At 43.4% G+C, this 26,714-nt stretch overlaps 2 protein-coding genes across 7 annotated transcripts in view; one reads left to right on the top strand and one right to left on the bottom strand.

The window, feature by feature from the left end:
- The window catches only part of ZSWIM7 (zinc finger SWIM-type containing 7), a 143,801-nt gene extending 143,205 nt beyond the window's left edge, over positions 1-596 (bottom strand). The window contains exon 1 of one of the 4 annotated variants that reach the window (XR_011358903.1): positions 432-586. Coding sequence is in view for 2 of the 4 variants with exons in the window: in XM_069945963.1 (XP_069802064.1) it covers positions 432-501 (70 nt within the window). In the remaining 2 variants the exon portion in view is untranslated. Of the gene's footprint in view, positions 1-431 lie in introns of all 4 variants that reach the window. The other 3 variants (XM_069945963.1, XM_069945962.1, XM_069945964.1) reach the window with 3 other exon arrangements.
- TTC19 (tetratricopeptide repeat domain 19) lies at positions 562-19,287 on the top strand. Of its 3 annotated transcripts, none has more exons than XM_069945959.1 (10): positions 562-774; positions 3,601-3,692; positions 5,059-5,169; positions 9,053-9,091; positions 10,930-10,986; positions 11,223-11,284; positions 11,859-11,953; positions 12,100-12,251; positions 15,761-15,923; positions 17,585-19,287. In XM_069945959.1, the coding sequence occupies exons 1-10, from the start codon at positions 573-575 to the stop codon at positions 17,725-17,727; spliced, it is 1,116 nt and encodes a 371-aa protein (XP_069802060.1). In that variant the 5' UTR covers positions 562-572; the 3' UTR covers positions 17,728-19,287. The 3 variants fall into 3 exon arrangements, with proteins under 3 accessions (XP_069802060.1, XP_069802058.1, XP_069802061.1); XM_069945957.1 differs by having other exon boundaries at positions 563-774; positions 12,097-12,251; XM_069945960.1 differs by having other exon boundaries at positions 705-774; positions 3,630-3,692; positions 12,097-12,251.
- Positions 19,288-26,714: the final 7,427 nt, after the last annotated feature.

Genomic DNA, 26,714 nt, shown 5'->3' with positions numbered 1-26,714 from the left:
AAGTACCGAAAAAGCAGTGATGTCAGTTAGCACCTTTGTCCACTAGATGGCAGCAGATACCGACAAATGACTAGCCGCTCACTACAGCGCCCTGTCAAACTGCATAGGAAACTGATCTAATTCCCGAGTCTGTTAGGGCATGATGGGAGTTGTAGTTTTGTATAGGGAACACTGCTCTACACCCACAATATAGTACGCAGGCTGTCAGACGAGGATAGGAGTTATAGTTTCGCAACTGCTTGGGAGCCACGAACCAGAGAAAAGCAGCAAGCATGATGCAGATATAAAAACGAGCTAGCGACACCTCAGATGCAGCCAGTCACCTATGTATGGTAGTGTAACATAGACTCCTGCAAATAATTCCCTATATTACAGCCACATACTCAATACAGTATACAGTATATAATGACTGCGCCACTTCACCATCTCACCTGCAGGGGGCGTTAGGGTCCTTACCAGGAGCCGTCCTAAGCTTCTTCCAGTACTTCCCTTACTGCACATGGGCGCAGTTGATTCTCGTCATAAATCTCTCATTGGCTGTGCGGTGTCACGTGACTGGTAGTGGCGGTCACATGACGCCAAGGACGATGCTACTGAGGCCAGTGCTGCGTACATGTGTGTCCGCTGTGCGGCGGCTGAGTGTCCGGGGGGCGGGGTGGCAGGCTGCCCGGAGGGGGGTCCCGGCCCGCCCACGGCTGGGGGTCCCCGCTCTATCACCTGTGTGTGCGCAAAACAACAGCACGTATCGTCCCCCCATCCTACTGAGCGCAGCAGGTGAGTCAGAACTACAACTCCCAGCATGCCATGCCACGTGGTAAGCGCTGATCTCCCCCCCCCCAGCCTGTAGTCCTCCAGTCACAGGCTGCCAGGGCATGCTGGGAGTCACAGTCCAATAAAACTACAACTCCCATCAGCCCTTTGCTATTAAAAGGTTTGTTCAGACTTAAAGTAACATGGCCGCTTACTCCCAGAAACAGCACCACTGTTGTCCTTAGTACCATTGAAGTGAATGGAGCTGAATTGTAATACCACACACCACCTGCAGACAGGGGTGGCGCTCTTTTTGCAATAAAGTGGCCATAGGAGGATTCTTATTATAATAATTTAACCCCTTGCCTCTGCAGTCTGTTTTGGCCCTATTTTTCATATCTGACCTGTGTCTCTTTATGTAGTGATAACTCTGAGATGCTTTTAACTATCGCGGTTAGGGAGGGATTTTGTTTTTGCGGCATAAGCTGACATATTTAGCGGTACACCTTTTGGGTACATGTGAGGTTTTGATCGCTTTTTTTCTATATTTTTTAGGAGGTGGAATTAACAAAAAAAATGTCATTTTGGTTAATTATGTGTGATTAGACTGCATAATTGTGGTGACGTCACTGAGAGGCGCGCCGTCCCTTATGTCAGCGCACCTACGTTCTTGCTGCGCAGTACAGTGCGTCTGGTCCGTGCTGTACTGTGCAGGTAAAAAATTATTCACAGAATAACACACATTACAAAGTAAGGGTATATTCACACGGGCGGGCTTGCAGCGAGATTCTCACTGCGAGCCCGGCAGGTCCTGGCAGTTCCCATACACTACATACTTGCTGCGGTCTAAACGACCGCAGCGAGTATGTAATTTTACCGCCCTTAACCCCTTCTGCTCCCGCCCGGCTCCCCCGCTGTGTATATACTTTACCTGTCCTCGCTGCACGGGTCCGGCGTCCTGCTCTCCTGTCCGGCCAATCAGTGTGTTGCCCAGCCGCAGCGACTGATTGGCCGGGCGGGAGAGCAGGACGCCGGACCCGTGCAGCGAGGACAGGTAAAGTATATACACAGCGGGGGAGCAGAAGGGGTTAAGGGCGGTATAATTACATACTCGCTGCGGTCGTTTAGACCGCAGCAAGTATGTAGTGTATGGGAACTGCCAGGACCTGCCGGGCTCGCAGCGAGAATCTCGCTGCGAGCCCGCCCGTGTGAATATACCCTTATACAACTTTGTAATGTATGTTATGTCTGTGAATGGCCCCCTTCCCCGTGTCCCACCACCCCTGCACGTGTACCCGGAAGTGTGGTGCGCTATACATACCTGATCCGTGCCGACACGCGTCCGCCATCTTGTGCCAAACGTCATCTTCGGCCGGCCGGCCCGAACACCTCCGATCTTCCCGAGTGCCGGGCGCCCTCTGCCGCGTCATCAGCTGCTCAGCCGCGATTGGCTGAGCATAACTGTGCTCGGCCAATCGCGGCTGAGCAGCTGATGACGCTGCCGGCACTCGGGAAGATCGAAGGGGTTCGTGCCGGCCGGCCGAAGATGACGTTTGGCACAAGATGGCGGACGCGTGTCGGCACGGATCAGGTAATGTATAATGCACCACACTTCCGGGTACACATGCGGGGGTGGGACACGGGGAAGGGGGCCATTCACAGACATAACATACATTACAAAGTTGTATAACTTTGTAATGTGTGTTATTCTGTGAATAATTTTTTACCGCTGCACTACCCCTTTAACTCCAGGCAAGGCCGGTTAGGCCGCCGGTCAATGTTATACACACAGGATAACACACTGCACTATACTAGTATTATATTAGAGATCGGACAATTGCATTTCAAAGGGACTAATAAAAAGTAAACGTTTAAGTTTTTGAAGATATCGTTTTATTAAATATATTTAAAAAAAAACAACAACACCCCAGTCCCCCAAAAAGTAGTAACACAATTTTCCCTCACCAAATATTTTTTATATAAAACATGCAAAATAAAAACCTACACATATATGGTATAACCACATCCATAACGGCCTGAGATGTAATTTTATCCCTGCAGGGTAAAACGCTATAAAAATAATATTTTTTAGACACCAGACTTGCTGCATGTTTTCAATTTGTTTTGCAAAATTAAATCGCAGTCAAAAAGTCCTATGTACCTAAAGATGGTGCTAATAGAAAGTACAACTGGTCCAGCAAAAAACAAGCCCTTACGTATGTATGGCAACTAAAAAACGATCATGTTAAGGCACTTGGGCAGCTAGACAGTGACTTCGGCCACAACGCGGATCTCGCTGCAAAATATCACAGTGAACTGTGCGATATCGCGTATAATGTAAGTGAATAGGGTCGTGTTGCTGCTGATGTACGACTGCGATCATTAATCCATCCTGGCTGCATTTCTAGCAGCTGCAGCTATCCCCAAATCCAATAGGGGTGAGTGTGCATCAGTGTGCTCCACTCCGCGGCCTGCAGGGACATCACACTTGCTCACTACATGGACTCTAACGGAGTAAAAGGATAAAATTGGATTGACAGCCGGGGTGTGAGGCTGCATCTTTGGCTACATTCACAAGTCCACAATTTTTTGAACAATACGGACAGTAAAGCCCTGTAATTGATTCGTTCCCTGTCCGGAATAATATTGACACAAATCCATTATAGGGCTTCACCGTCCGTAACGTGCGAATGCCCCGTTAGGATCGCTGCAGGTCTCGGGAGTGAGACCCGATGTGATCAGAAAGTTTTGACACATGAGAAGTGACCGGCCTTCATGTGCTCATTGGCTCATAGACCTGATTTTATTTCTTGGATTGTATTGTCTTCATTGCTTGTAATTGATTTTCAGCATTTTTTCTCTTCTCCAAACTTGTGGAGGACGAGGATGAAGGACTCACCACGGCCGAGGAAAATATCATTTACCATTTAAAGAAAGCCAAGGTGAGATACAAGCCATATAGATTGTATATATGGGGGGACCGTTACTATTGAGTCTAAAGTGCACAATTTTCCCACAGAGTATTCGTCTGTTTTTATACCCATCTGAATAGGAATAATGTTTGTGCAACTTTTTTCGCAAATGATAAATTGGGCGCTAATCCCCGATTATGTAAATTTTGGGGTGAATTCTCAAAACAGGCAAATTTAAAAAAAAAAAAAAAAAAGAAAGTGTATGGATTTGACCAATCCTCAAAGGTGTATTACAAGATGATATGGGATTTATTTAAATAAGCCAATATTGGAAAGGATTATAAAATGACAATAGTATACAATAGAAATTAAACAGTGTAAATTCATGAATCTGTAATAAAATAATCTCTGGGCCCAGGAATAGTCTATCTAATAAATATATCAACCATGATAAAATATAATAATGATATACATAACAATAAAAACAAGAATGAATAAGCTCAAGAGTCTGTATAGGTCTTTAGAGCACCAGATATACAGTTTATACTAATCTCTTTTGTTGCTAAATGGCATATCCCAAAGAAACAAGTTAAATAGTTCTAGAGGATATTCTCTATTGTGCATGTAACGATAAGGAATAAAAAGGAGATTGTTGGTGTCAGACACCCCTCACCGGACTTCAGATCTCAGCGGTGCCGGATGAATAAGCTGTGTAGCCGATCAGGAGGGTGCTGTGAGACCTGTGGTGCGCCAGGAGCCGCTCTGCTGTTCCAGACCGCAATCAGTTTGGTGTATCTGAGCGCTCTGTAGCCAATCAGGTAGGTGGTATGTGACCTGTAGTGCACCAGGAACCGCTCTGTTGGTTCAGGGCGCAACCAGTTTGTTTTATCTGAGCGATATTTGCTGCCCTGTGCGGCCGATTAAGTAGGTATTATGTAACTTGTGGTGCGCCGGAAGCCGCTCTGTTCACCAGTAGATAGCGGGCAGATGTCAGCAGGGCCGTACTATCTGCAGAGTAGTAGCCACTGCCGGTGGTAGTGGATGGTGCTGCGATGGCTCTGACGTTCTTACTGCTGCATTGTTTGCTGTTGGCTGGTTCTGGGAGTAAGCTGGACTGAGCCCCTGTGCAGAACCAATGCGCGGGAAGTCTCCTGTGGTCGCCGTGTAGCTCAGCCTGTGCCCGCCGTGTACGGCTATAGCTGTGGTACAGAGCGCTGCTCGTCCCCTCGTCTCCCTGCAGTGGAGACACATAACTGGGAATGGGATGGGGTCATTGATGCAGCTTTATATTCTAGTACGTAACTTAAAAAGGCAAAACACAATATTGTGTGAATCCTGACCATGAGCTTATATGCTTAGACATCACTTTTATATTGTTGGGATTCCTGTTCCTTAGCTGTCTATTATGAAAGGTGAAATGGAGGAAGCAGAAGAACTTCTACATAAGACTCTCCGCCTGGCACACGAGTGTAAAAGCAAGCGAGCCATTACTTACACCTATGATCTGGTAGGTTACTTTTTATCCCAAATATATATATATTCTGGTCTTATATCATTATGTTGTCATCAGTTTATTTATGCATTTCTATGGGGAATTTCTTGAATCATGGTTGCCAAACTTGTGGCCCTCTGGCTGTTGCAAAAGTACAATATGGCTGTCCGGGCATAATGGAAATTTTAGTTTTGCAACAGCCGGAGGGTCGTAAATTTGACACCTGTGTATTGGATGAATACGGGACCCCCACTAATCGCAGTAACAAGCTCAGTTGTCCCTAAGCGACTGGAGGGGTAGCACTCATGCTCAAATGCCACTCCAGTCATAATGGGACATCCAAACATTGCTAAATACTATGTACAGAAGACCCACAGACAGTGAGAGGAGCCATGGCCAAGCCTGTGTGCTGCCACTCCATTCACTTGGAAACAATTGATCGATGTTTTGGGGATTGGTGGGGTTGCAGCGATAGAGACTCCCTTAGAATCAGGTATCTTGTGGCTAGAGGATAACTTTTAACATTGAGATAAACCCTTTAAGTTGCAATAGAAGGTCTTTCCAACCTATGACAGTTGGGGATGTACTGTATGCCATGAGTTTAATCAGTCTTGGTCCAACTGTTTAATGAAGGGGCTACAGCATATTGCATCACCCCTGTCCTGACACTCTTTGGATAGGTGTCTAAAATTATTTAACCCCTTGCCTCTTCAGCCTGGTTTGGCCAGGGCCTATTTTTTGAAATCTGACCTGTCTCTATGTAGTGATAACTCTGCAGTGCTTTTGCAGTTATTCTGAGATTTTAGTTTTTTCGTGAACTATTCCTCTTTATGTTTGTGGTATATTTTGGTTTATACACTCAGTAGTTTTTTCTTTATATTCAAAACTCTCTTCTCCTAAGAAAGATAGTCATGCCACATGAACTAATTATTACTGCAACATCTACAGCATGTCTACTTTATGGTGACGTCATTTGGTGAACGTCCTTTTACCTGTTAGGATGTTAGAGGGCTTCGAAATTTTGCAGCGATTTTTCAAATTTTAATGAAAATTTCAGCTCTGATTTTATTAGGGACCAGTTCAGTTCTGAAGTGGATTTGTGAGGCCTGTATGTTAGTTACCCCCATAAATCTCTCCACTGTAAAAACTGCACTTCTCAAAGTATTCAAAGTAACATTTAAGTTTATTAACAAAGTAAGTTTATTAACCCTTTAGTGTTTCGCAGAAATTTAAAAAAGTTGGAGGGGAAATTTAAAATTTCCATTTTTTTTTTTTGCAGATATTCTATTTTAATTATTTTTTTCCTCTTACACAGCAAATACTAACTGAGAAATACCACTCACTATTTATTCCCCTTATTCCAGTGTTTCTATAAATCCCCCCTATGTGGCCGCAGTGCGTCACCTGACTCAACCACTGACCCCAGACATGACAGAAAACTGGGGAATTTTGGGGCCTTTTATAATTTCAGGGTTTTTTTTTTTAGCCATTATACTATGTCACAGAGGCCTTGCGGTGGCAAAATATTTGTGTAAGACAAGTTGATGTATCCATCGGTACCATTCGGGGGGACATGTGACACCCTAATAATTTTTTATTTAATTTTTTATGAGGTGATATGAATAAAAAACAATACAATTTAGCAGCTGATTTTCACCATTTTTTTGTACCCCATTTACTATACGTTACATATGACATGCTATCTTCATTCGTCAGTTCGGTACGATTACATTGATATCCATGTTATATAGCTTTTGTTTTAGTTTATGGCATTTATACTATAAAAACCGTGTCTTACAAATTGTAAGAGCAGCAATATTTTTATTTTTTTGCCAATGGAGTTATGTGAGGGATTTTTTTTTTTTGCGGCATAAGCTGACGTTTTTAGTGGTATACCTTTTGGGGACGTGATGTTTTGATAGCTTTTATCTATAATTTTTATGGGGTGGGATTAACAAAAAATTGTCATATTGATTAGTTTTTTATTAATTTTTTTTTTGCGGCGTTAATCGGGTGGTATAATTAATGTAACTGGTTAATGGGGTCATTAGAGATGCGGCAATATATATATGCATCTCATTTATAGGGGATGGGGAATATGTATACTTATTTATTCATTTATGTTTATTTAATTTATTTATTTGTGTATTTATGTAATTGTGTGTGTTTTTCACTTTTACAGGTCCATCTATAATACATTACAGCACATGATCTGTGCTGTAATGGATTATAGAATGAATGAGCTGTCAGAAGCTGACAGCTCATTCATATGATCAGGTCCCTGCCTCAGTGCAGGGGCCTGATCATACTCATCCATAGCAGCCCAGACACAGGAAGCAGCGTCCGGGTTGCTATGGTAAGCCCCTCAGAGCCGTGCGAACACTCACACGGCTCAGGGGGGTTGGGGGGTTGGAGGGAGTGGATCTCCCTCTGGTTGCTCGATAGACACTGTGGCCGCCCGGACTGGGGTTAACTGCCTGGAGGGGAGCGCTGCTCCCCTCCGGTTAGGGGCAGCAGGAGGAGGCTGTGTGACACAGCCTCCTCCTGCTGCCCGATTGTTGTTAGGGACAGCGGGGGGAGGCAGGGAAAGAATGACGTTCCGGGAACGTCATTTTGCGGCAAGGGGTTAAAGATTCTTCAGTCCCTGTATCCATCCCCTCCTTGTATACCCCCCTTCCCTGCATCCATCCCCTCCTTGGTTGAACTTGATGGACATGTGTCTTTCTTCAACCGTATTTACTATGAAATTCATCCCTGGGATCTGAGGTTGTACATATAATATAAGAGTGAGCAAACTAATGTGGCCTTAAAGGGGTTGTCCAGACCGGTCGGATTATTTTAATATACTGCTGCCCGTCCAGATAAAACCATAAACATTTTATCCTGTCCAAGCTCCCTCAGGGTTCTTCTATTCTTATTGTATTATTGTATTCTCTGGGTCACTACTGTTATATCGATACCATATTTGCATAGTTTTTTTTTATATATTATTACCACTTTGGCACAATAGAAACTATCTTCCTGAAAAAAAAAAAGATAAAAACTGTCGCCACATTGCAAGAGCCATATCGTTCTTATCTTTCGCGCAACAGAGCTGGTTTTGGGCTCATTTTTTGATCTCTCTTATGACGTATTTTCTTTATCGGATTAATAAAATACAGCAATTCTGGCGCTTTTTTTCCCCTATTTTTCTTTGACAGCATTTGTCATGTGATATAGTTAATAAAATAGTTTAATAGATTGGGTCGTTACGGACGTGGCAATACCAAACCGGGGGGGGGGGGGGTTGTATGTGTTTTGGTGCAAACTTGTTTTTTTTTTTTCCCCTTTTACACTAGTGTACATTACTGTACACTAGTGTATACTAAGCAGTGATCTACAATACAATGCCCTGCACTATAACTGTAGTGCAGTGTATTGCCTCTGTCAGCAATGAGCTGACAGACAATCTGCACAGCCATGCCTCTCGACCTTCAGAATGTCCCCGGGATTGCCATGACGACGATTGGAGTCATGACAGCGGCATGTAGCAGATTCCAGTCAGGTGCGGTACTATACTCACCTGATCGGAAGTCCCGCGGTTAAAACTACCTAGAGCGTCATGCTGACAGCTGATCTCCTGCAGTACCGGCACTCCTGCACCGGGTCCATTCATTCTGTCCCCGCCGTAAAAAGCTGACGGGGACAGAATAAAGCCCAGTAGGGATAGCCGTTTAAAGCCGATACGGTAGTCACTAAGGGGTTAAAAAAGGCTGACTGTCGGACAACCCTTTTTGAAACTAAATTAGATTTCTTTTAGTAGCCACACAGTCAGAACTTCCATACACATCAATGGAGACAAAATAAAATTCCCTCATTTCTGTTCTATGAATCAATGATTATTTATCTTTCTTTTCAGATGGCAAACTTGGCATTCCTGAGAGGCGAGTATGACAAGGTGAGTATAGACAAGGGCTGGGTGATACCCTTAGGGAAACGGACAATTTTATTTTTTAGCAAATATCGCAAATTAGATTTCTGCATCACAACATCCCAATAAAGAAAGGGAAAGAAAACGTGCGGGACTATCTTCAGTGCAGGATCCAATAAGACTGTGGCTTCTCTTTAACCCTCTATGTGCTGCAGCGTGTAAGTGACCCAGTAATTTAGCTGAATATTTCTGCTTTTCTGCCACTGTTACTGTGAGTAACAATACAGTTTCTGCCTCAACCAGCAATAAAAGAGGCGCCTGCAAGGAGGAGAAGAAAAGACAATTGAGAATTGTCCATCTTAAAAAAACAAAAAAAAAACACAGGATTTTATTTTTTGCCTGTATTGCCCAGCCTTATGGTCCGTTTACACAAAGTGATAAATCGCCCAATCGATCGTTTAACGATTTTGAAGCAACAATTTGGTTTTTATAATGATCAGCGTTTAGACAAATAAATCGTTACCAAAATCGTTATTGCGATCGTTTTTAAGATCGCTTAAGCCCATCTCACGCATAGGGTGAATCGGTAAAAGACTGTTTACACGAAGTGATCTGCGAATTTTTAGCGAACGACCAACAGCGATTTAAGAACATGTTGTAAGATCACGATGAACGATTTTTCACTCATCGCTTGATCGCTGTGTTTACACAAGCCGATTATCACTCAAATGCGATCATTATTGCGAAAATTTGCACGATAATCGCTCCGTGTAAACGCAGCATTAGTGTAGACAGCATTATAGGTTGTTTGACAGGCTCACATGTACTTTACTTTAGATTTGTTTCTCTATCAATGACAATCGTGTGCCTTATTGCTTGACATTATGTGAAAAACTCACATTCAGGATAGGTGGTCAGTGTGTAATTGTTGGGACCCCCATTTGAATATTACAAATTTTTACAAATTGACCCCCTAGTATCTCAGTGGATCTGACTTTTTAATAAGCTGCATCTAAAGAGGTGTTTCCCATCCTGTTGATATGCCATAACTATCCTCCATCGCTTAGACCCACACCTATTTATATATGGACAATAAGGGCTTCCCTCTCCACTGATTTCAACTAACACAGATGCTTTTGGATAGCTGAAGACAGCCATTCCGGCTGTTTTACGCAATTTGTGTACCTCGCATTGACTTTAGGTGACACACAGTTTATACAACTCCCATTAAAGTCAATCCGAGGTATGCATTTAGGGCCCTATTCCACCGGCCGATTATCGTTCGCATAATCGTTAACAATTAACAATCTCAAACAACCGCTATTGCGAAAGACCTTAAAATGCTCATGGAACGATAATCGTTACTTATGATCGTATTTGCGATTGTTTTTTCTTCGCTATTTCTTCGCTATTGCGTTCGTATCTACTGTGAACGTCCGAACGATTTGCGAACGTTTTGCGAACGCGCAACGATAAAAATAGGTCCAGGTCTTATAAAGCGATCAACGATTTCTCGTTCGGTCGTTAATAGTTAACTGCATTTCAACCGAATGATTATCTTTTAGATTCAAACGATTTAACGATAATCTGAACGATAATCGCCCGCTGGCGATTATAATACAGCCTGCTTTGTTGTTTTCAGCCTCCTGACTACCTCTGGCAGCTATATGCTTGCCAGCAGGGGAATCTGGGGAGCCTGCAGTCTGTAGGTGTGGGTCACAGAGGTGGGGCATTTATATAAAGAATGGGACTCCATAGTTTTGTGATCCCTTTTAAAGACACCAACTAACCTCTTTTTTCTATTTTCTTTTCATTTCTTCTTTTTTTTTTTTTTTTTTTTTTTTTTTTTTTTTTTTTTTAAATAGGCAGAAAAGTTATTTAAGACGACACTGGTGTACATGATGGATGAGGGAGTCAAACAGGTGAAAGCTTTGTAAATTCCACTGACCGTTTTCTACTACGTTCTTCACTTTTTGTACCTGCCTCATGTTTTCTGACGTGTCATGTTATTTTATGTGTAATAAATGACTATCCGTTCTAGTCTATTTAGCACTTTTCTAACACTTTTAGTATAGCTTTTAACTGAGGTGATTGTCTCTTGCTCTGTGCAGAAGATTATTATGCCAATTGTTGCAGCATTTTTTGGTTGATTTCACAGGATGACAACTCTTTTATTGAGATTTCGCTGAAACTCTCCAGTATCTACGCTTCTCTTAACCAGTAAGTCACACTTTCCTTCCAAATTTTCAGCTGTAAGAGCAGTATTACACGGCTGGATCAGTAATGGAAACGAGTGCTGATCTTCTAGATCGGCGTTCGTTTACTGGGCCTATTACACGGCTTGACCATCATGCAGCAAGGGCTGTATCCATCTATCTATCTATCTCTCTATCTATCGTTAGCGATGTCCATGCAGACCTTTCTTTAAAAGTCAGCTGTGAATTACTATTACACGTAGCAATGAAAGCCTGGAGCCCAATGATTTTAGGTCAGGACCAAAAGACGCGATCAACCAACAATCGTTGTCATCGGCTGATCATTGTCTTTATTACACAGAGCAATAATCTGACGAATCGGCCTGATAACCAGCAGATTATCACTCTGTGTAATAAGGCCATAAATCCGTATTTCACGAACGTTTCTACTCAGATTTAGGTGTTGTCTGTTCAAGGGGTTTTACCATCCTGTAAAGTAACAGAATATCCTCACATTATGATTGATGAGGGTCAGGCCCCGGAGGAGGCGTCTTCATCTGATGGGTCCATGATTGTTCTGACAGAATTCTTGTCCATAGGAAAGAATTGGCGGTGGCTGGATTCCAGTTCTGCATTATGAGTCTGGATGAAAAGATTGAGGAGGAAAAAGATTTGTCCGAGGAGATCCGAACAGGTGAGAGAAACTAACTTTACATAGGAGCATGCTTGTATTACAGTATGGTAGGCAGGGTACTAATAGGGAATAGACTGAAGTCTTATTGATTTATTATTAGCCATAATTGTTTGAACATTAAGTAATGTTATTTGTTTGTACAGCAGAAGACAAGACAAACACGCGGCTTCTTCTAGGCTTGTGTCTGGATTCCTATGCACGTTACCTAGTAGCCAACTCACAGCTCTTGCATGCCCAGACCATGTATGAGAAAGCCCTACAGATCTGTAGAGAGGAGCAAGGAGAGCTACACCCACAGGTGAATACAATGGCCACACCTTATTTTTATGTATATATTTATTTTTTGCATTTGTCTGTTACTATCCTCACAAAATGAATGAAATGTTCTAGATTTCAACTTCCTAATCCGTTTGGTTTGGAGATATAAGCCACCACCAGAAGACTCAAGAAATCAATAGTACAGATGATTTTGAGAAACTTTGTATTTAGGTTTATTAGCTAAAAAATGCATTTTTATCATAAAAAGCAGTTTAAAGCTCTCCCCCCTGTCTTCATGGTTCTTTTATGGAGAGGGGAGGGGTGGAGGGAGATGAGGCACCAAAACAGGACAACAAAGAATTAATTTACAGCTACATCACCAGGCTATATCCTCTGAAGTCGGCACTGAACTCTGAATACCGTCTTTCAGGTCCCGCTGTGTAATCCTTTGTTCTCTGCTGGTGACTAATCTCCCTCCTCTCCCCTCCCCTCTCCATAGGTTACACAGGGCCTGACTGATGTAAAAGAGTTGAGATTTCCTGATAATGAGCAGTGGATGAGAAAGAGGGGGGACCTGGGGAAAGTTTTTTTGAATGCAGATAATGGCATATTTGCATAATTAACCCAATTACAAAGTTTCTTAAAATCTCCTGTACTATTGATTTCTGCAAAAAAAAAAAAAAAAAGACGGTTACACTTTAATAAATCGGCCGATTATTGTTCCGTGTAATAAACACAACGATCATCGGCTGATCGTTGATATAGGTTTGGACCTATAATTGTCGGGCACCATCCGTGCATTGCTACGTGTAATAGCAGTGTGCGGCCAGCGGCTGACGATTTGCAAAGTGCATACATTACCTATCCATGGTCATAGGCTCCTCCTGCCCTCTGCTTCTCCCCGGGTCCTGCACGCTGCAGCTTCAGAGGGGCCTGTCTTAGCTGACAGGCCGCTCAGCCAATCACTGGCCAGGAGCGCCGCGGCCAGTGATTGGCTGAGCGGCCTGTCAGCTAAGACAGGCAGCTCTGAAGCTGCAGCATGTGGCACCTGGGGAGAAGCAGAGCGCAGGAGGAGCCCTGGACCATGGATAGGTAATGTATGCCGTTTAAAGCAAGGGCTGCAAGGACATTGGTAACGATGCCCTTGTTAAACAATTATCGAGCCGTGTAATAGGTCACCTAAACGAGTCGTGTACTAGTACCCTTAGGCCTTAGGCAGGCCTTTTGCAGGATCAGCGATTGTCCTGGATTACTGATGTTCTGTAGTAACTATCTGTGGGGCATCATTGTTTGTGGATCAGGAAAAAAACAGATATTAGGTCAATAAAGGCCACAGGGCTTGCTAGGCAATGCTTCAGTGAAGAATGGACCGCACATGGATGGTGCAACTGAGAGCGCCCCATTAAGATTCTGTGGCGGTCACATATCATCTGTGCAGAAATGACCCATTGACTTGTCATGGAGCTTTCGTTACAACAAAACGGACCATATAAGTCAGGGAGGAGGAACCTTTGGTTGTCCAGCCGTTGCAAAACTTAAATTCCCATCATGCCTGGACAGCCGAAGCTAAAGCTTTGGCTGTCCAGGCATTAGGGGAATTGTAGTTTTGCAACAGCAGGAGAGCCGATGGTTCCCCATCCTGGATATAAGTGCATGTCCTCCTTTTTTTTCCAGAAAGCACCAGTGGTCAAACACTGATGTGAAGATAACCACACAGAAATCATAGCGGCCCTTTTCTGCCAGGGAATCATGATCCTCATTCATGGACAGAAAAAACTGATGTGTGGATGAGGCATTGGGTGCCAGTCACAGACAGGGCTGTGGAGTCTGTACGCTGCAGCTCCGACTCCAACTTCTGAATTTTATCAGGACCGACTCTGACTCCTGCTCCATCATAAATGGCCGGTCATATACCAGGGGAGTTATTTATCACACCGGCTCAGCAGCTTCTCCCTAATGTCCTACATGATCCTAGGGCGACTTCTGAGGGAATAAGGAATACTGTATATAAAGCAGATTCTCCTCTGTGTGTGCAGTGGATGCAGCCAGTCTCCAGCCTCCATGTCCTGAACTACTCACAACTAGATTAGATGGAGCAGGTGGTCTTTTCCTGCTGACAGTCTTCTATGTTTCTAACTAAATATTCACCATACTTAAAGAAACACTGCTAACAATGCCAGATACCTGTAATATAGAGGTCAGCCATAGTGATATACAGTACAGGGGGTCATACAGTGATATAGAGAGGGGTCACACATAGTGATATAGAGGTCACACAGTGATATAGAAGGTCACTGTGGGGGGCACACACACACACACACAGCTTGCTGCAGCCATAGCGCGCGCACACACAGCTTGCTGCAGCCATAGCGCACACCACACACACACCACACACACTCTGCTTGCTGCGGCCATAGCACACATACACACAGCGTGCTGCAGCCATAGTGCGCACACACACACACACACAGCTTGCTGCAGCCATAGCACACACACAACCTGCTGCAGCTATAGCATACACACACAGCCTGCTGCAGCCATAGCACGCACACACACAGCCTGCTGCAACCATAGCGCGCGCACACACACACGCAGCCTGCTGCAGTCATAGCACACACACAGCCTGCTGCAGCCATAGCGCGCGCACACACACACACACACACACACACACAGCCTGCTGCAGTCATAGCACACACACAGCCTGTTGCAGCCATAGAGCGCGCACGCACACACACACACACACACACACACACACACACACACACACACACACACAGCTGCAGCCACAGAACACTAAAGAAAAACACAGTCTTCTCCCAGAGAGAAAACACCACACTGAGGACAGAGGTTATTGCTACACTACTAATGTCTTCTCCTTCTCCTCTATATTACACAGGATATCTTCATATTACACTGCTGCTCATATACAGTCATCCAGCATCCAGGAAGAGAACAGCACAGATCTCCCCCCCACACACAATGGACTCTTCCAGCTCAAAAACAAACTGCCAAATAGTGACGACAACTTTTCCATGACCACCCTTATCTAATAGGGCCAGTGTCCTATTAGAATGTTGCTCATAATATATATTCATGAGCAAAACTTGCAAAATTCATATCAAAATTCTATTCTACATTTTTTAAAGATTTTTTTTTAAAGCTGGAGTCGGTACATTTTTTTTCTGACTCCAGCCAAAACTAGCTCTGACTCCACAGCCCTGGTCACAGAGGTGGGATCTGCATCTGTTGGACATTCATGGTCATATACGCCTAAGGTTGGAAAAACACTTTAAGGGGTTTTCATGCAAAAAGTTTTTTTTAGTCGGAGCCTCTCTCCACTATTTGTACCTGCAACTGAGAGTGTCCCATTGACATTCTGTGTGGGTCAAGTTAGCCGAGAGCCGGGAGAAAATGTACTAAAACAATGACCCTAAAACAATTCCTAGTAGTTGCTATAGGGTAGGAGCTATATATGTCTAGAACATTTATTTATAATCACTTATTCAGATTATATTATTCCGATTATGTTCTCTGTGTTTTGTCTGGCAGACGGTAACTCTACTCAGTGACCTGGCTGCAGTGCTGGAGGCTCAGGGCCGGTTTGATGAAGCCTATACCTATATAAAGCAAGCACTAGATACGGCACAGAAGACTGAGCACCCGAACCAGCATGTTATACTTGGTAACATGGCAACTCTCCTCTTGCATCAAGGTACATATTACTAATCCCTATTCCATCATTGTAGGTCCTTCTACATGGGCTGCTGGAAGCCGGTGCAGAACAAAAAAAAAATTGGGCTTGCTGAGGTATTTTGTCTGGATAAACAGATTCTGCAACAGAGACACGGATGCAGATGTGAACAAAGCCTTAGGGCCCTATTACACGGGACAATTAGCGTGCGAAAAATCGGTATATCGTTCGAATTTAAACAATAATCGTTCTGGGTAATTGCAGGCAACGATCGAAAAATCGTTATGTTGTTGATCGTTGATTTAGATCTAAACCTAAAATTATCCTTAATCATTAGCTAATGGTTCGCTGTAATTCCACATTCGTTCGCTCAAGTTCCGCATTTGTTCACTAATCGGTCAGTAATTGCACATTGGTCATTGTTTTGCTGGGATTAGAAGGAATAAATGATCATAGTAACGATTGTAACTAACGACTATTGTTCTGTGTAATATGGTGAATGATAAACCATCTTGTTTGTGATTGTTTATCGTTAGTTAAAAATCGCTCCGTGTAATAGGTCCCTTACATGGAGCAATTATAGGCTGAATCTGGCTCATTTAGCCGATTATCAATCACTGTGTAAGAGACAATGATCAGCTTATAGTGTCTTTTGATCCGGACCTAAAATCATCGTCTGCCGACCGCGTATCCCTATGTGTAACAGTGAGGCGTGGTGGACAGTTAAGATTGGCTTAGGGCCCTATTCCACAGCAACCATAATAGGCCAAATCGGGCCGATTATCGCTCTGTGAAATAGAGAGAACGATCAGCCAATGATCGTGTCATCGGCTGATCGTTCATTTAGGGCCAGACCTAAAATCATCGTTCCCCCACCGCGCATTGCTACGGTTGAATAGCGGTGCACGGCGGGTGACCGGCAATTTGAGAAGCAGCAGCAGCATACATTACCTCTCAGGTCTTCTGCTCCACTCCGGCCTCCTCCCCGGGTCCCGCGCGATCTGGCTTCAGAATGGCCTGTCAGATGATGGAGCGCTCAGCCAATCACAGGCCGGGACCCCCGCGGCCTGTGATTGTCTAAGTGGCCTGTCAGCTGACAGGCCATTCTGAAGCTCGAGCATGCGGGACCCGGGGAGGAGGACGGAGCGGAGCAGAAGACCTGACAGGTAATGTCCCTGCAGCCCTTGCAGCATACAGCGGTAATGATGTCCCTTCAGCCCTCGCTCAACGATCATTGGGCCGTGGAATAGGCACAGTAAACGAGCGGCGATCTAGCAGATCGGCCCTCGTTTACATAGTTGATCGGGCCCTGGGCGGCCCGTGAAATAGTACTCTTAGTGACCTGTCAGCTCAGAGTGACCTGTCAGCTCAGATTGATCTATAGCTGCAGCTGCGGCATCAGGAGTGAGAGCAGAGGGCAGAAGACCACCGGGAGGGTATATATATATATATATATATATATATATAGATAGATAGATATATATATGAGATATAGATATATATATGAGATATAGATATATATATATATATATATAGATATATATATATATATATATCTCTAGCAGATCTGCGCTCGCAGATAGGACAATCGGCCAGACCTGCAGATCTTTTTTGCATTGCACACATCATAGTGCACCCTAATGTGTATTGTACACTCAAGCAATAATATTCTCCCGGTACAGATCACTTGGTGGATGCGGAGCAGATTTTTAAAGAGGCATTAATAAAAGCAGAAGAAAAGAAGGATTTGGGGTCCATTTCCTACATCCAGGATGGGCTCTTAGAACTGTCTAGAAGGAAGAAGAATGAAGAACAGAACCATTAACCTACAGTTATAAAGGATGTTTTCGCTTTTTACTGTACTCTATGGAAATGTAAAATATTTAAGTAAATATATTTATTAATATTTGGTTCATAAAACACCTGGGAATAATGGAGGGGATGGCAGCAGCGGTGTACAGAAATCTGTCGGGCTGAGATATAACAGGGGAGTAGAGTTTACAAGTCGTGACGTCAGCCCAAGTATTAGGTGTCATGGTACTTCATGGTTTTCTATGGCCAAGCAGTTGCACACAATTCAGTTTCTGAGCTGATGACACTGTTAGATAGCTGTTAGGCCAAAAAGACATGTGGTACCTTTATTATATCTGTCTGTGCTTCCATAATGTAACAGAACCAAGTAAAGTGCTTAGATATGGCACCAGAGCGAAAGAAGAAATCAAGATGTTTTTGGGTTTCTTTCTTATATGTGAAGCATAGGCTATTATATAGAGTCTTGTATGTGTCCTTTGTATACCTATTTTAGTTGTCTGCCATCTTGATTCCTATTTCTGATATAGTTTCATAGCACAGCCTACATTTCTCTTGATGCTTTGTAGACATGGAGGGTGAAGAGTCTCATCACTGCACTTGTTTTGAGCCCTATCTAAGTGCATGAAGTGATAGATCAGTGACTTAGAACTTGAAGTTTTGGATGTTTGTTTCCATATTGAACTTCCAAGCATGGCAGGAGGAATCAGACTTACCAGCAACAGGGGTGATAATCCTACAGAGCTGCAAGTCTGCTGATGATGTCATGAGCAAGTGATCAGTCACAGGCCTGCGAGCAGTAGATTAGGAATTTAAAAAAGTACCAGGCTTCTGTGCAGGAATTTAGCTGGCGCCCATCATACATATATTTCTTCCAAATACACACACACCCAAGCTCTATGGGTCTGCACTGCTCTATCCAGCAAATAAATGTAAGCTTGCATCAAAGCCTCCATCCAGTGATGGGGATCGGAGGATATATTTTCCACATGCACTGGGACATTTCCAGAGGCATACAGCAAACATTATCCCCACAAATGGTGCAAAAAGAGTCATATTCGTACATTTTGCAGCTGGGTGTCAGTAAACCTTAATAGACACTAGCACTGTTGTACAGTTGTAAATTGCTCATTATCAGAGTAGTTCACATGACTATTGCCTCAGGGTATGTATTACATGGGAATAGTTATAATTTATTCCTGACAGATTGGGTTTTAATAGGTACCTGAGCTTTAGGAAAAAAATGATTAAAAGTTTGGATAGGTCTGAGGCTCACGTGTTTAGACCCAACCATTCACTAGAATGTGCAGGGATAGCAGCATGCATGCATGCATGCATGCATATGGTTCTCTTACCGCAAGATGGCTTCCCAGTTGCATTAGGAGTGTTTTGATTAGAGCCAAGTAGCAACTTGACTCCTTTCACATTCTAGTGAGTGGTCAAAAATTGCCCTTTAAGCCTAAAGGAGAAGTCCAGCAAAAAGTATTGTATTGCCCCCCAAAGGTTATACATATTACAGATATACACTTATTACAGGAAATGCTTATAAAGTGCTGGATAACATGGGGATGTCACTTCCTGGATAACACAGTGATGTCACTTCCTGGATAACATGGTGAGGTCACGCCCCGACTCCCAGAGCTGTGTGGGCTGTGGCTGCTGGAGAGGATGATGGCGGGGGGATGCTCAGTGTCCCTCCAGTGCCCTGTGTGCCTCAGTGTCCCCTGCCATCATCCTCTCCAGCAGCCACAGCCCACACAGCTCTGGGAGTCGGGGCGTGACCTCACCATGTTATCCAGGAAGTGACATCACCATGTTATCCAGGAAGTGACATCACCATGTTATCCAGGAAGTGACATCAGTGAAGCCTTGATGCAGTAGTAAGTGCAGGAAAAAAGCACATTATAAGCATTTCCTGTAATAAGTGTATATTGGGGATTTGTATATCTTTTGGGGGGCAATACATTACTTTAATAAATTTTCGCCTGACTTCTCCTTTAAAGGAAACCTGTCAGCTCCCTTGTGCCCTATAAACTGCCTATAGTACCTGGTAGTCATAAGGTGTGGCATACAGAGGCTGTGCTTTTCTGTAATGCTGCACTACAGTACGGAGGCATGTAGTCTGAGATAATGCAGCCAGTGGTCATATATATTTAGGGATTATGTAGTCAGGGATTGCATAGTGGGTAATCTCTTAGTCAGGGATCATGCAGTTAGGGTACTATACATTGTTACTAGTTTGCTGAGCCCTAGTGCATAGTAAAGGGCTAAAAGGTAAACTATTAAATAACTTTAATTCAGATTTCTCTGCAGCAAAGTAAAGAACACAAGGAGCCTATCATACAACCTACTATAGCACTTTCTTTAACTATTGAGCTTGAAAAGATATTCCCATTTCTGCATGCTGTACTGTTATTTCCAGTAACCTTTGATGTGCTCAGACATGTCAAAAGTTTTTGATCACACCAGGTCTCATTTCTGAGACCCATTGTGATCCCTAGATAGAACCCCCTAGATAGTGAATACACTTGAGTACCTGGCTGCCAGGGATATCCAACTTGTTTGTTTAATGGGTTTAAACAAAAGAAATTTTTCTTTCAGATCAACTGGTGCCAGAAAGTGCCAGAGATTTGTAATTTACTTCTGTTAAAAAATCTCCAGTCTTCCAGTACTTATCAGCTGCTGTATGTCCTGCAGGGAGTGGTGTATTCTTTCCAGTCTGACACAGTGCTTTCTGCTGCCACCTCTGTCCATATCAGGAACTGTCCAGATCAGTAGCAAACAAGTTGGATTTAATTGAAACTAGAAATAAAGAGTGCTGCTGTGCCTCTTTTGTCCTCCACATGTGTATATGTCCATTTTTCAGATGTTACAGATACCTGAAAAGATATTGTAACTAATATAGCACATATTATTGTAGGTGACACCCCCTTATGTGTCTTCGTGTCCTAATGAACTGTCACTGTCCCCCTCTTGTACTGTGCCGCTGTCCCCTATAAATAATGTACTCTACTGTGTCATTCTCCAGTAATTGTTTCCCAATCTTTGACTCGCCAGCTGAAAAACTACAACTCCCATCATAAGCTATTGGCAGGACAATGATGGAGGTTCTAGTTCTCCAACGTGGAGAGACACATGCTGCAAAACTACTACTCCTATCATGAACTGTCAGGGGGGCATGATGGGGGTTGTAGTTCTGCAACCTGGATGGCCGCATGCTCTAAAACTACAACTCCCATCATGAGCTGCTTTTTCTGTGTATAATCAGAAAGCTCTACCCTACCACAGTGAATCAAGGCTAACTCTGCGGCGATTGTTGTGATTTTGTTTGTGTTACGTAAAACTTACATTAGACTCGCAAACAACATATTGTACCAAAGCGCATCTATTAATCGTTGCCAAGTGTTTCTACTGTGATTTCCAAGGACGCACACAGCCTTATAAAGTCAGTCCTTGGTGCTTTTGCCCAGATAGCGTCTATAGTTTTTAGACTGAGCATCTGCTGTTCCTGTCTGTGCGTAAGAGGCTATTTTTATTCTGCATGTTATTACAGTCATTATTTATAAGCGTTTTAACTACTATATGACAAGGACATTTTATAACCGCCATCAGTAGTTAGTGGTAGCTATAGATTTTCAACTTTAACACAGACCATAAATGTTCTATAAGGATGGGCCGGTGGGGGGAAGAGTAGGGTCAAAAGTTAGAGAGAGCTTCCACCTGTGACCATGCTATCACTGTAAAGAGAAATTGTCAGCAGGTGAGACGATTCTCACCTGCTGATATCTCCCTATTGTGCACGGGGGGTCGGGATGAAGGTGAGTCTTACTTTCCTCTTCAGCGCCGGTTCTGTGCACTTTGCAGTTTAATCTGACATCTAGTAAGGCTGTTCGGAGCACTAGGTATGGGGCTATTGTCACCCATAGTACCACCCCCAGCCAGTCCAGCAGTTCTAATGATTATCATTAAAGCAGGCTGGGGGGAGGGTTGGATCGGTGCTCTGGGGCAGTAGTCCGGAATAAACTGCAAAGTGCACAAAAACGGCACCAAGGATGAAGGTAGGAGATATACCTTCATCCTCTGCGTCCCGTGCACTATAGGGACATATCAGCAGGTTAGATTAGTTTAATCTGCTGATAGTTCCCCTTTGAAGGAGTACTCTTTCCACAGCTTACATACATACCATCCCTCCGGTGACAATCACCGCTTGAATCTCCCGCCGGCCGCATCCCGTCATCTCCGTCCACCGTCCTCAGATCTCCCTCACTTCCAGGTTGCGGAGCAGTGAATGGGAGAGAAAAGGCTGCTGGTGCGCATCACAAGACTTCCAGCTTGCTTAGCTAATTGCAGCGGTCCGGAGCTGCAGATAGCACCAAGGATCGCGACGGTTCAGAGCGGAGTCGCCGCGCGGCCCCCCTCTGAACACCCTTAACGACGCAAGGGCGTACATTTACGCCCTTGGTCGCTAAGGGGTTAAGGACCAAAATTTTGTGCTGAATTATTTCTTGATATATATTTATAGCGATTATGCTGTTTTGGGAACTGTATCTGATTTTTTTTAAACAAAACTCTTATTTCTTTATGCTCCATGCACACGGAGCCAAACTGTCCATTCTTCAGCTCAGAGAGAGGAGGTGTGTGCGCCTCCCATAGACTGTCATTATGACACGGAGGCTGGCTGCCAGTTTTGCTCCTTGTGCACGGAGCCCTGCTATGGTTCTAAAAGGTCTTAATCATAGTTTGTAAAATATTGTGGCAGTATCTTGGGGATATGTACAGTAAGTAAACATTTGGGTGCTCTCTGCTGCCACCTCTGTCCATGTCAGGAACTGCCCAGAGCAGGAGAGGTTTTCTATGGGGATTTTTTCCTGATCTGGACAGTTCCCTACAGGGACAGAGGTGGCAGCAGAGAGCACTGTGTCAGATTGGAGAGAATACACCACTTCCTGCAGGATATTCAGCAGATGATAAGTACAGGAGGACTGGAGATTTTAAATAAAAGTAAATAACAAATTTTTATAACTTTTTGAAACCAGTTGATTTGAAAGAAAAAAATACATTGCTGGAGTACCTCTTTAAGTTGAAAGTTATCGTAAACAGTAGTAGTTTCTCAAAAGAAACTATTAACTTGGTTTAGTAGACTGTTAGTTTACATAATTTATAGATGATCAGAGAAGTCCACTGATGAACAGAATGCATCACAGGGAAATGCGTCGGGCGACAAGAAGCACATTAAGATAAAGGGGTACTTGATTGTAGGGCACAGTCTTCATAGGATTGGTGTTCTCTTCTTAGGACAGCACCTCTTCTGGGCAGGCAGAGGCATGGAGTTATGGTGCCTTTACACAGAGAGATTTATCTGACAGATTTTTGAAGCCAAAGCCTGGAATGGATTTCAGAAAAAGAGAAATCTCAGTCTTTCCTTTAGGACCTGTTCCTGGCTTTGGCTTCAAAGATCTGTCAGATAAATCTCTGTGTAAAGGCACCCTTAGGGATAAGCTTGTTGCAGTTTTTTTTAAATCAACTGGTGCCAGAGATTTGTTATTTATTTATATAAAAAAAAATATCCAGTACTTATCAGCTGCTGTATGTCCTGCAGGAAATGATGTATTCTTTCTAGTCTGACTGTGCTTTCTGCTGCCACCTCTGTCTGTGACATGATTTGTCCAGAGCAGCAGCAAATCCCCATAGAAAACCTCTCCTGACTGGAAAGAATACACCACAATTACATATTTATGCCAATAGTTGATTTGAAATATGTATATGTGTGTATGTGTATATATATATATATATATATATACACACATATATATATATATATTTATATATACATACACACACATTTTTTTTGCTAAACTACCACTGTAAACAGTAAGACTGAATAAATCAAGAATGCTATGACTGGATCCAATGAAGCAATAAAAAAAAAATATGATCTCCTGGGGTGAACTAGAACACCTTCTGGTACCGCTTGGATCAAAATCGTAACCTCCATGATACCTGTACATGTATGACAAATACTACTACCATATAGTCATCCCATAACACCGCTATATATTCTTATACAACACTACATCATACCGCCATACAATGACGAACAACGAACCAGGAGAGATGGATAATTTGCCACCTTCATTGCCCGTAAGACCTCTACATTGGCTGTTGGTTTTGATGGGGCAGGGCATGTCTGGTGATGGAGCTATGGCTATAGAGTTGGCCTCCAACCCACCCAGATTCCGGGATTCTGTCCACCTCTGAGATGATGAATCTGTAATGACAGCAACGTCCTGATGTCACACGTGGAAAACAGCAGAAACAATTATAAATCTCTGCCCCTTGTACGAGAAATCACTTCTGGTGTAAAGTTCTCCCAGACAATAGAATAGACGGCATTGTGCGCCTGAGCCGTAGTCTGCCTAAGGTGTCTGTAGCTTGTACCGTGTACAGTGTATGTACAATTTAGGTCAGCCTGTAACCTTCATGCTTGTATGAGCTTATCCCAGCCAGAAATCCAGCCTTGCAGGTACATGGTACATAATGATATCTGGCAGTCGCTCTGGGTGTGGTGACTTCAACAATGCAGAAAGCTACTGCCCAAAGCTGTCACTACAATTGTGAGATAAGGCGGCGTATTAAAGAGACAAGAATTGAGGAAGGAAAAAATATATAGTCTTCTCCGGCAGAGCAGGTGAAAGCAAACATTATATCATTCACTAGGAAGGTTTGTTATAGGGAATGTGTCGTCATCATTCAATAATGTTTTTTATGTGTAATCTGATTTTATTGACAACCACACAATGTACAGTAAATACAAAATCAACAAAGTATTGGTAAAGGGCGACCTGCAAGTCGCATGGTGTCACTCATTTTATATATATATAAAGAACAGGAGAAAGAGCAGCATAATGCTAACAATTCTAAACATATGCACCACCAGCATAGTAGTGCCACATAGATCAAATGCTAATCACAATAAGAGTGATGTGAGATTCAGGAAAGAAAAGTAAGAGGAGCAGTAAGCAAAGAAAGATCAGGAAAGAGGCGAGGAGGCAGGCGGCAGCAACCAAACCCTACATAGCGGTAAGTACGGTTCTATAGAATCATGGAATTCCCACCACTAACGAGTGAGAGCAAGGAAGTCCTCTGAGTCCATGAACAAGCGCCATGGAAACCACACTTTATCAAATTTGGCAGACTGCTCATGAGCCTCTGCTATCAACTCTCCCATTCTACCCAGTTCACTAAGCCAGTATGCTATTGAGGGTGTTTTCCAGTGGCGGGGGATAACCATTCTGGCTGCGGTCAGAAAAATGACGCAAAATCCCCTTTTTAGCCGTAGCAAGGGATCTGCGAGAGCAGGGTCACTTGTGGGGAGTTGTTGACAGTATTTCCAGAATACACATTATAAATGGTTATGATCTTGTCCCAGAATTCTCAGATGCCCGGGCAAGCCCACCAGATATGCATCATGTTACCAGCCTCAGTAAGGCATCGCCAACAACGGTCAGAGACCTCAGGAAGCTAAAATTATTATGTTAATTTGTTTTCCCTAAGACCCATTGGCATCACAACATATGGGGTAAATTCGCCCCTGCGAGCCCCTGGGACGAAGGAATATTTAATGAAAAAATAACAATTAAATTTTAATCCCCTCCTCCATGAGGTATAAATAGGCTTCACCTCCCCCTAGACCTCAGTCTAATTATAAAGAAACATAAAACACAGGGAGGGAGTCTTGTGATGCCAATGGGTCTTAGGGAAAACAAATTAACATAATAATTTTAGCTTCCCTTACGTCCCATTGGCATCACAACATATGGGGAATTAGCAAGCATTATCCCCAATGGGCGGGTTATTTATTACGTCCGCATTAAGAACAGATCTTGCAAAGGTTGTTCTTGACAAGAAAGAAGTATCCAGCCTGAAATATCTCACAAAGGTAGTCAAAGACGACCAGGTAGCTGCCTGGCATATGTCCTCAAGTGGCACAGCGGCACGCTCTGCACAAGTGGAGGCCACAGCTCTTGTAGAGTGAGCCCTGGTAAATTCTGGTGGATCCAGATCAGCAGAGGAGTAACATAAGGCAATGGAGTCACAGATCCATCTGAATATTGAAGGTTTTGAAGCCTTTCTCCCCTTGTTCTTTCCTGCGAAAGGGATAAAGAAATTCTCATCTTTACGAAAATCACCTACTCTATGTAGATAGATCTTGATAGCTCTGGATACGTCCAATAAAGAAAGATCCAAGTCTTCTTTAGATGATCCAGTAGGAGAAAATACAGGCAATACTATTGGCTGGTTGATGTTGGCAAATGAAGCCACCATAGGCAGGAATTCTGGAAGGAACCTAAGGATAACTTTGTCTTGGGAAAAAATCACGTATGGAGGTGCGGAGCCAAGGGCTTGAAGTTCTCCAACTCTCTTAGCAGAGGTAATGGCTAGTAAAAGAGAAACTTTCAATGTTAACTTGAAGTCTACACCCTCCCATGGCTCAAACGGAGGAAGACACAGGCGTCTCAACACAAAGGATAAGTCCCATGGGTCTACCTGCTTTACCAGGTTAGGCCTAGTCTAGCCTTAACAAAATTCTTTACCTCCAAGATCTGAAAAAAACGTGAGTTTAGGTGTGCAGAGAGGGCTGCTATCTGCACCTTGATGGAACTAGGTTTTAATCCTTTATAGAAGCCTTCCTGTAAAAACTCCAATGACTGTGGAGTAGAAGGTTTAAGTCCATCAATACTCCTGCTTGCACACCAATCTTGAAAATCTTCCAAATACGTGCATAAGATTTATTTGTAGTGCTACTACGAGCATGAGAAAGAGTATACTATACCTTCTCAGAAAAACTAGAGTCCAATACGGTCCTCTCAGTCTCCAAGCTGTCAAGCTGAGGCTGGAAAGATTCCTGCACAGATGTTGACCCTGGAATATTAGATCCAGATGCAGAGGTAACCTCCAAAATTCCCCTCTGCTCATATTCATGGGCAGGGTGAACCATGACCC

Source organism: Dendropsophus ebraccatus, chromosome 11 (assembly GCF_027789765.1).
Source record: "Dendropsophus ebraccatus isolate aDenEbr1 chromosome 11, aDenEbr1.pat, whole genome shotgun sequence".
NCBI classification, from domain to species: domain Eukaryota; kingdom Metazoa; phylum Chordata; class Amphibia; order Anura; family Hylidae; genus Dendropsophus; species Dendropsophus ebraccatus.
This window is presented reverse-complemented; position numbering and strand designations above follow the sequence as displayed.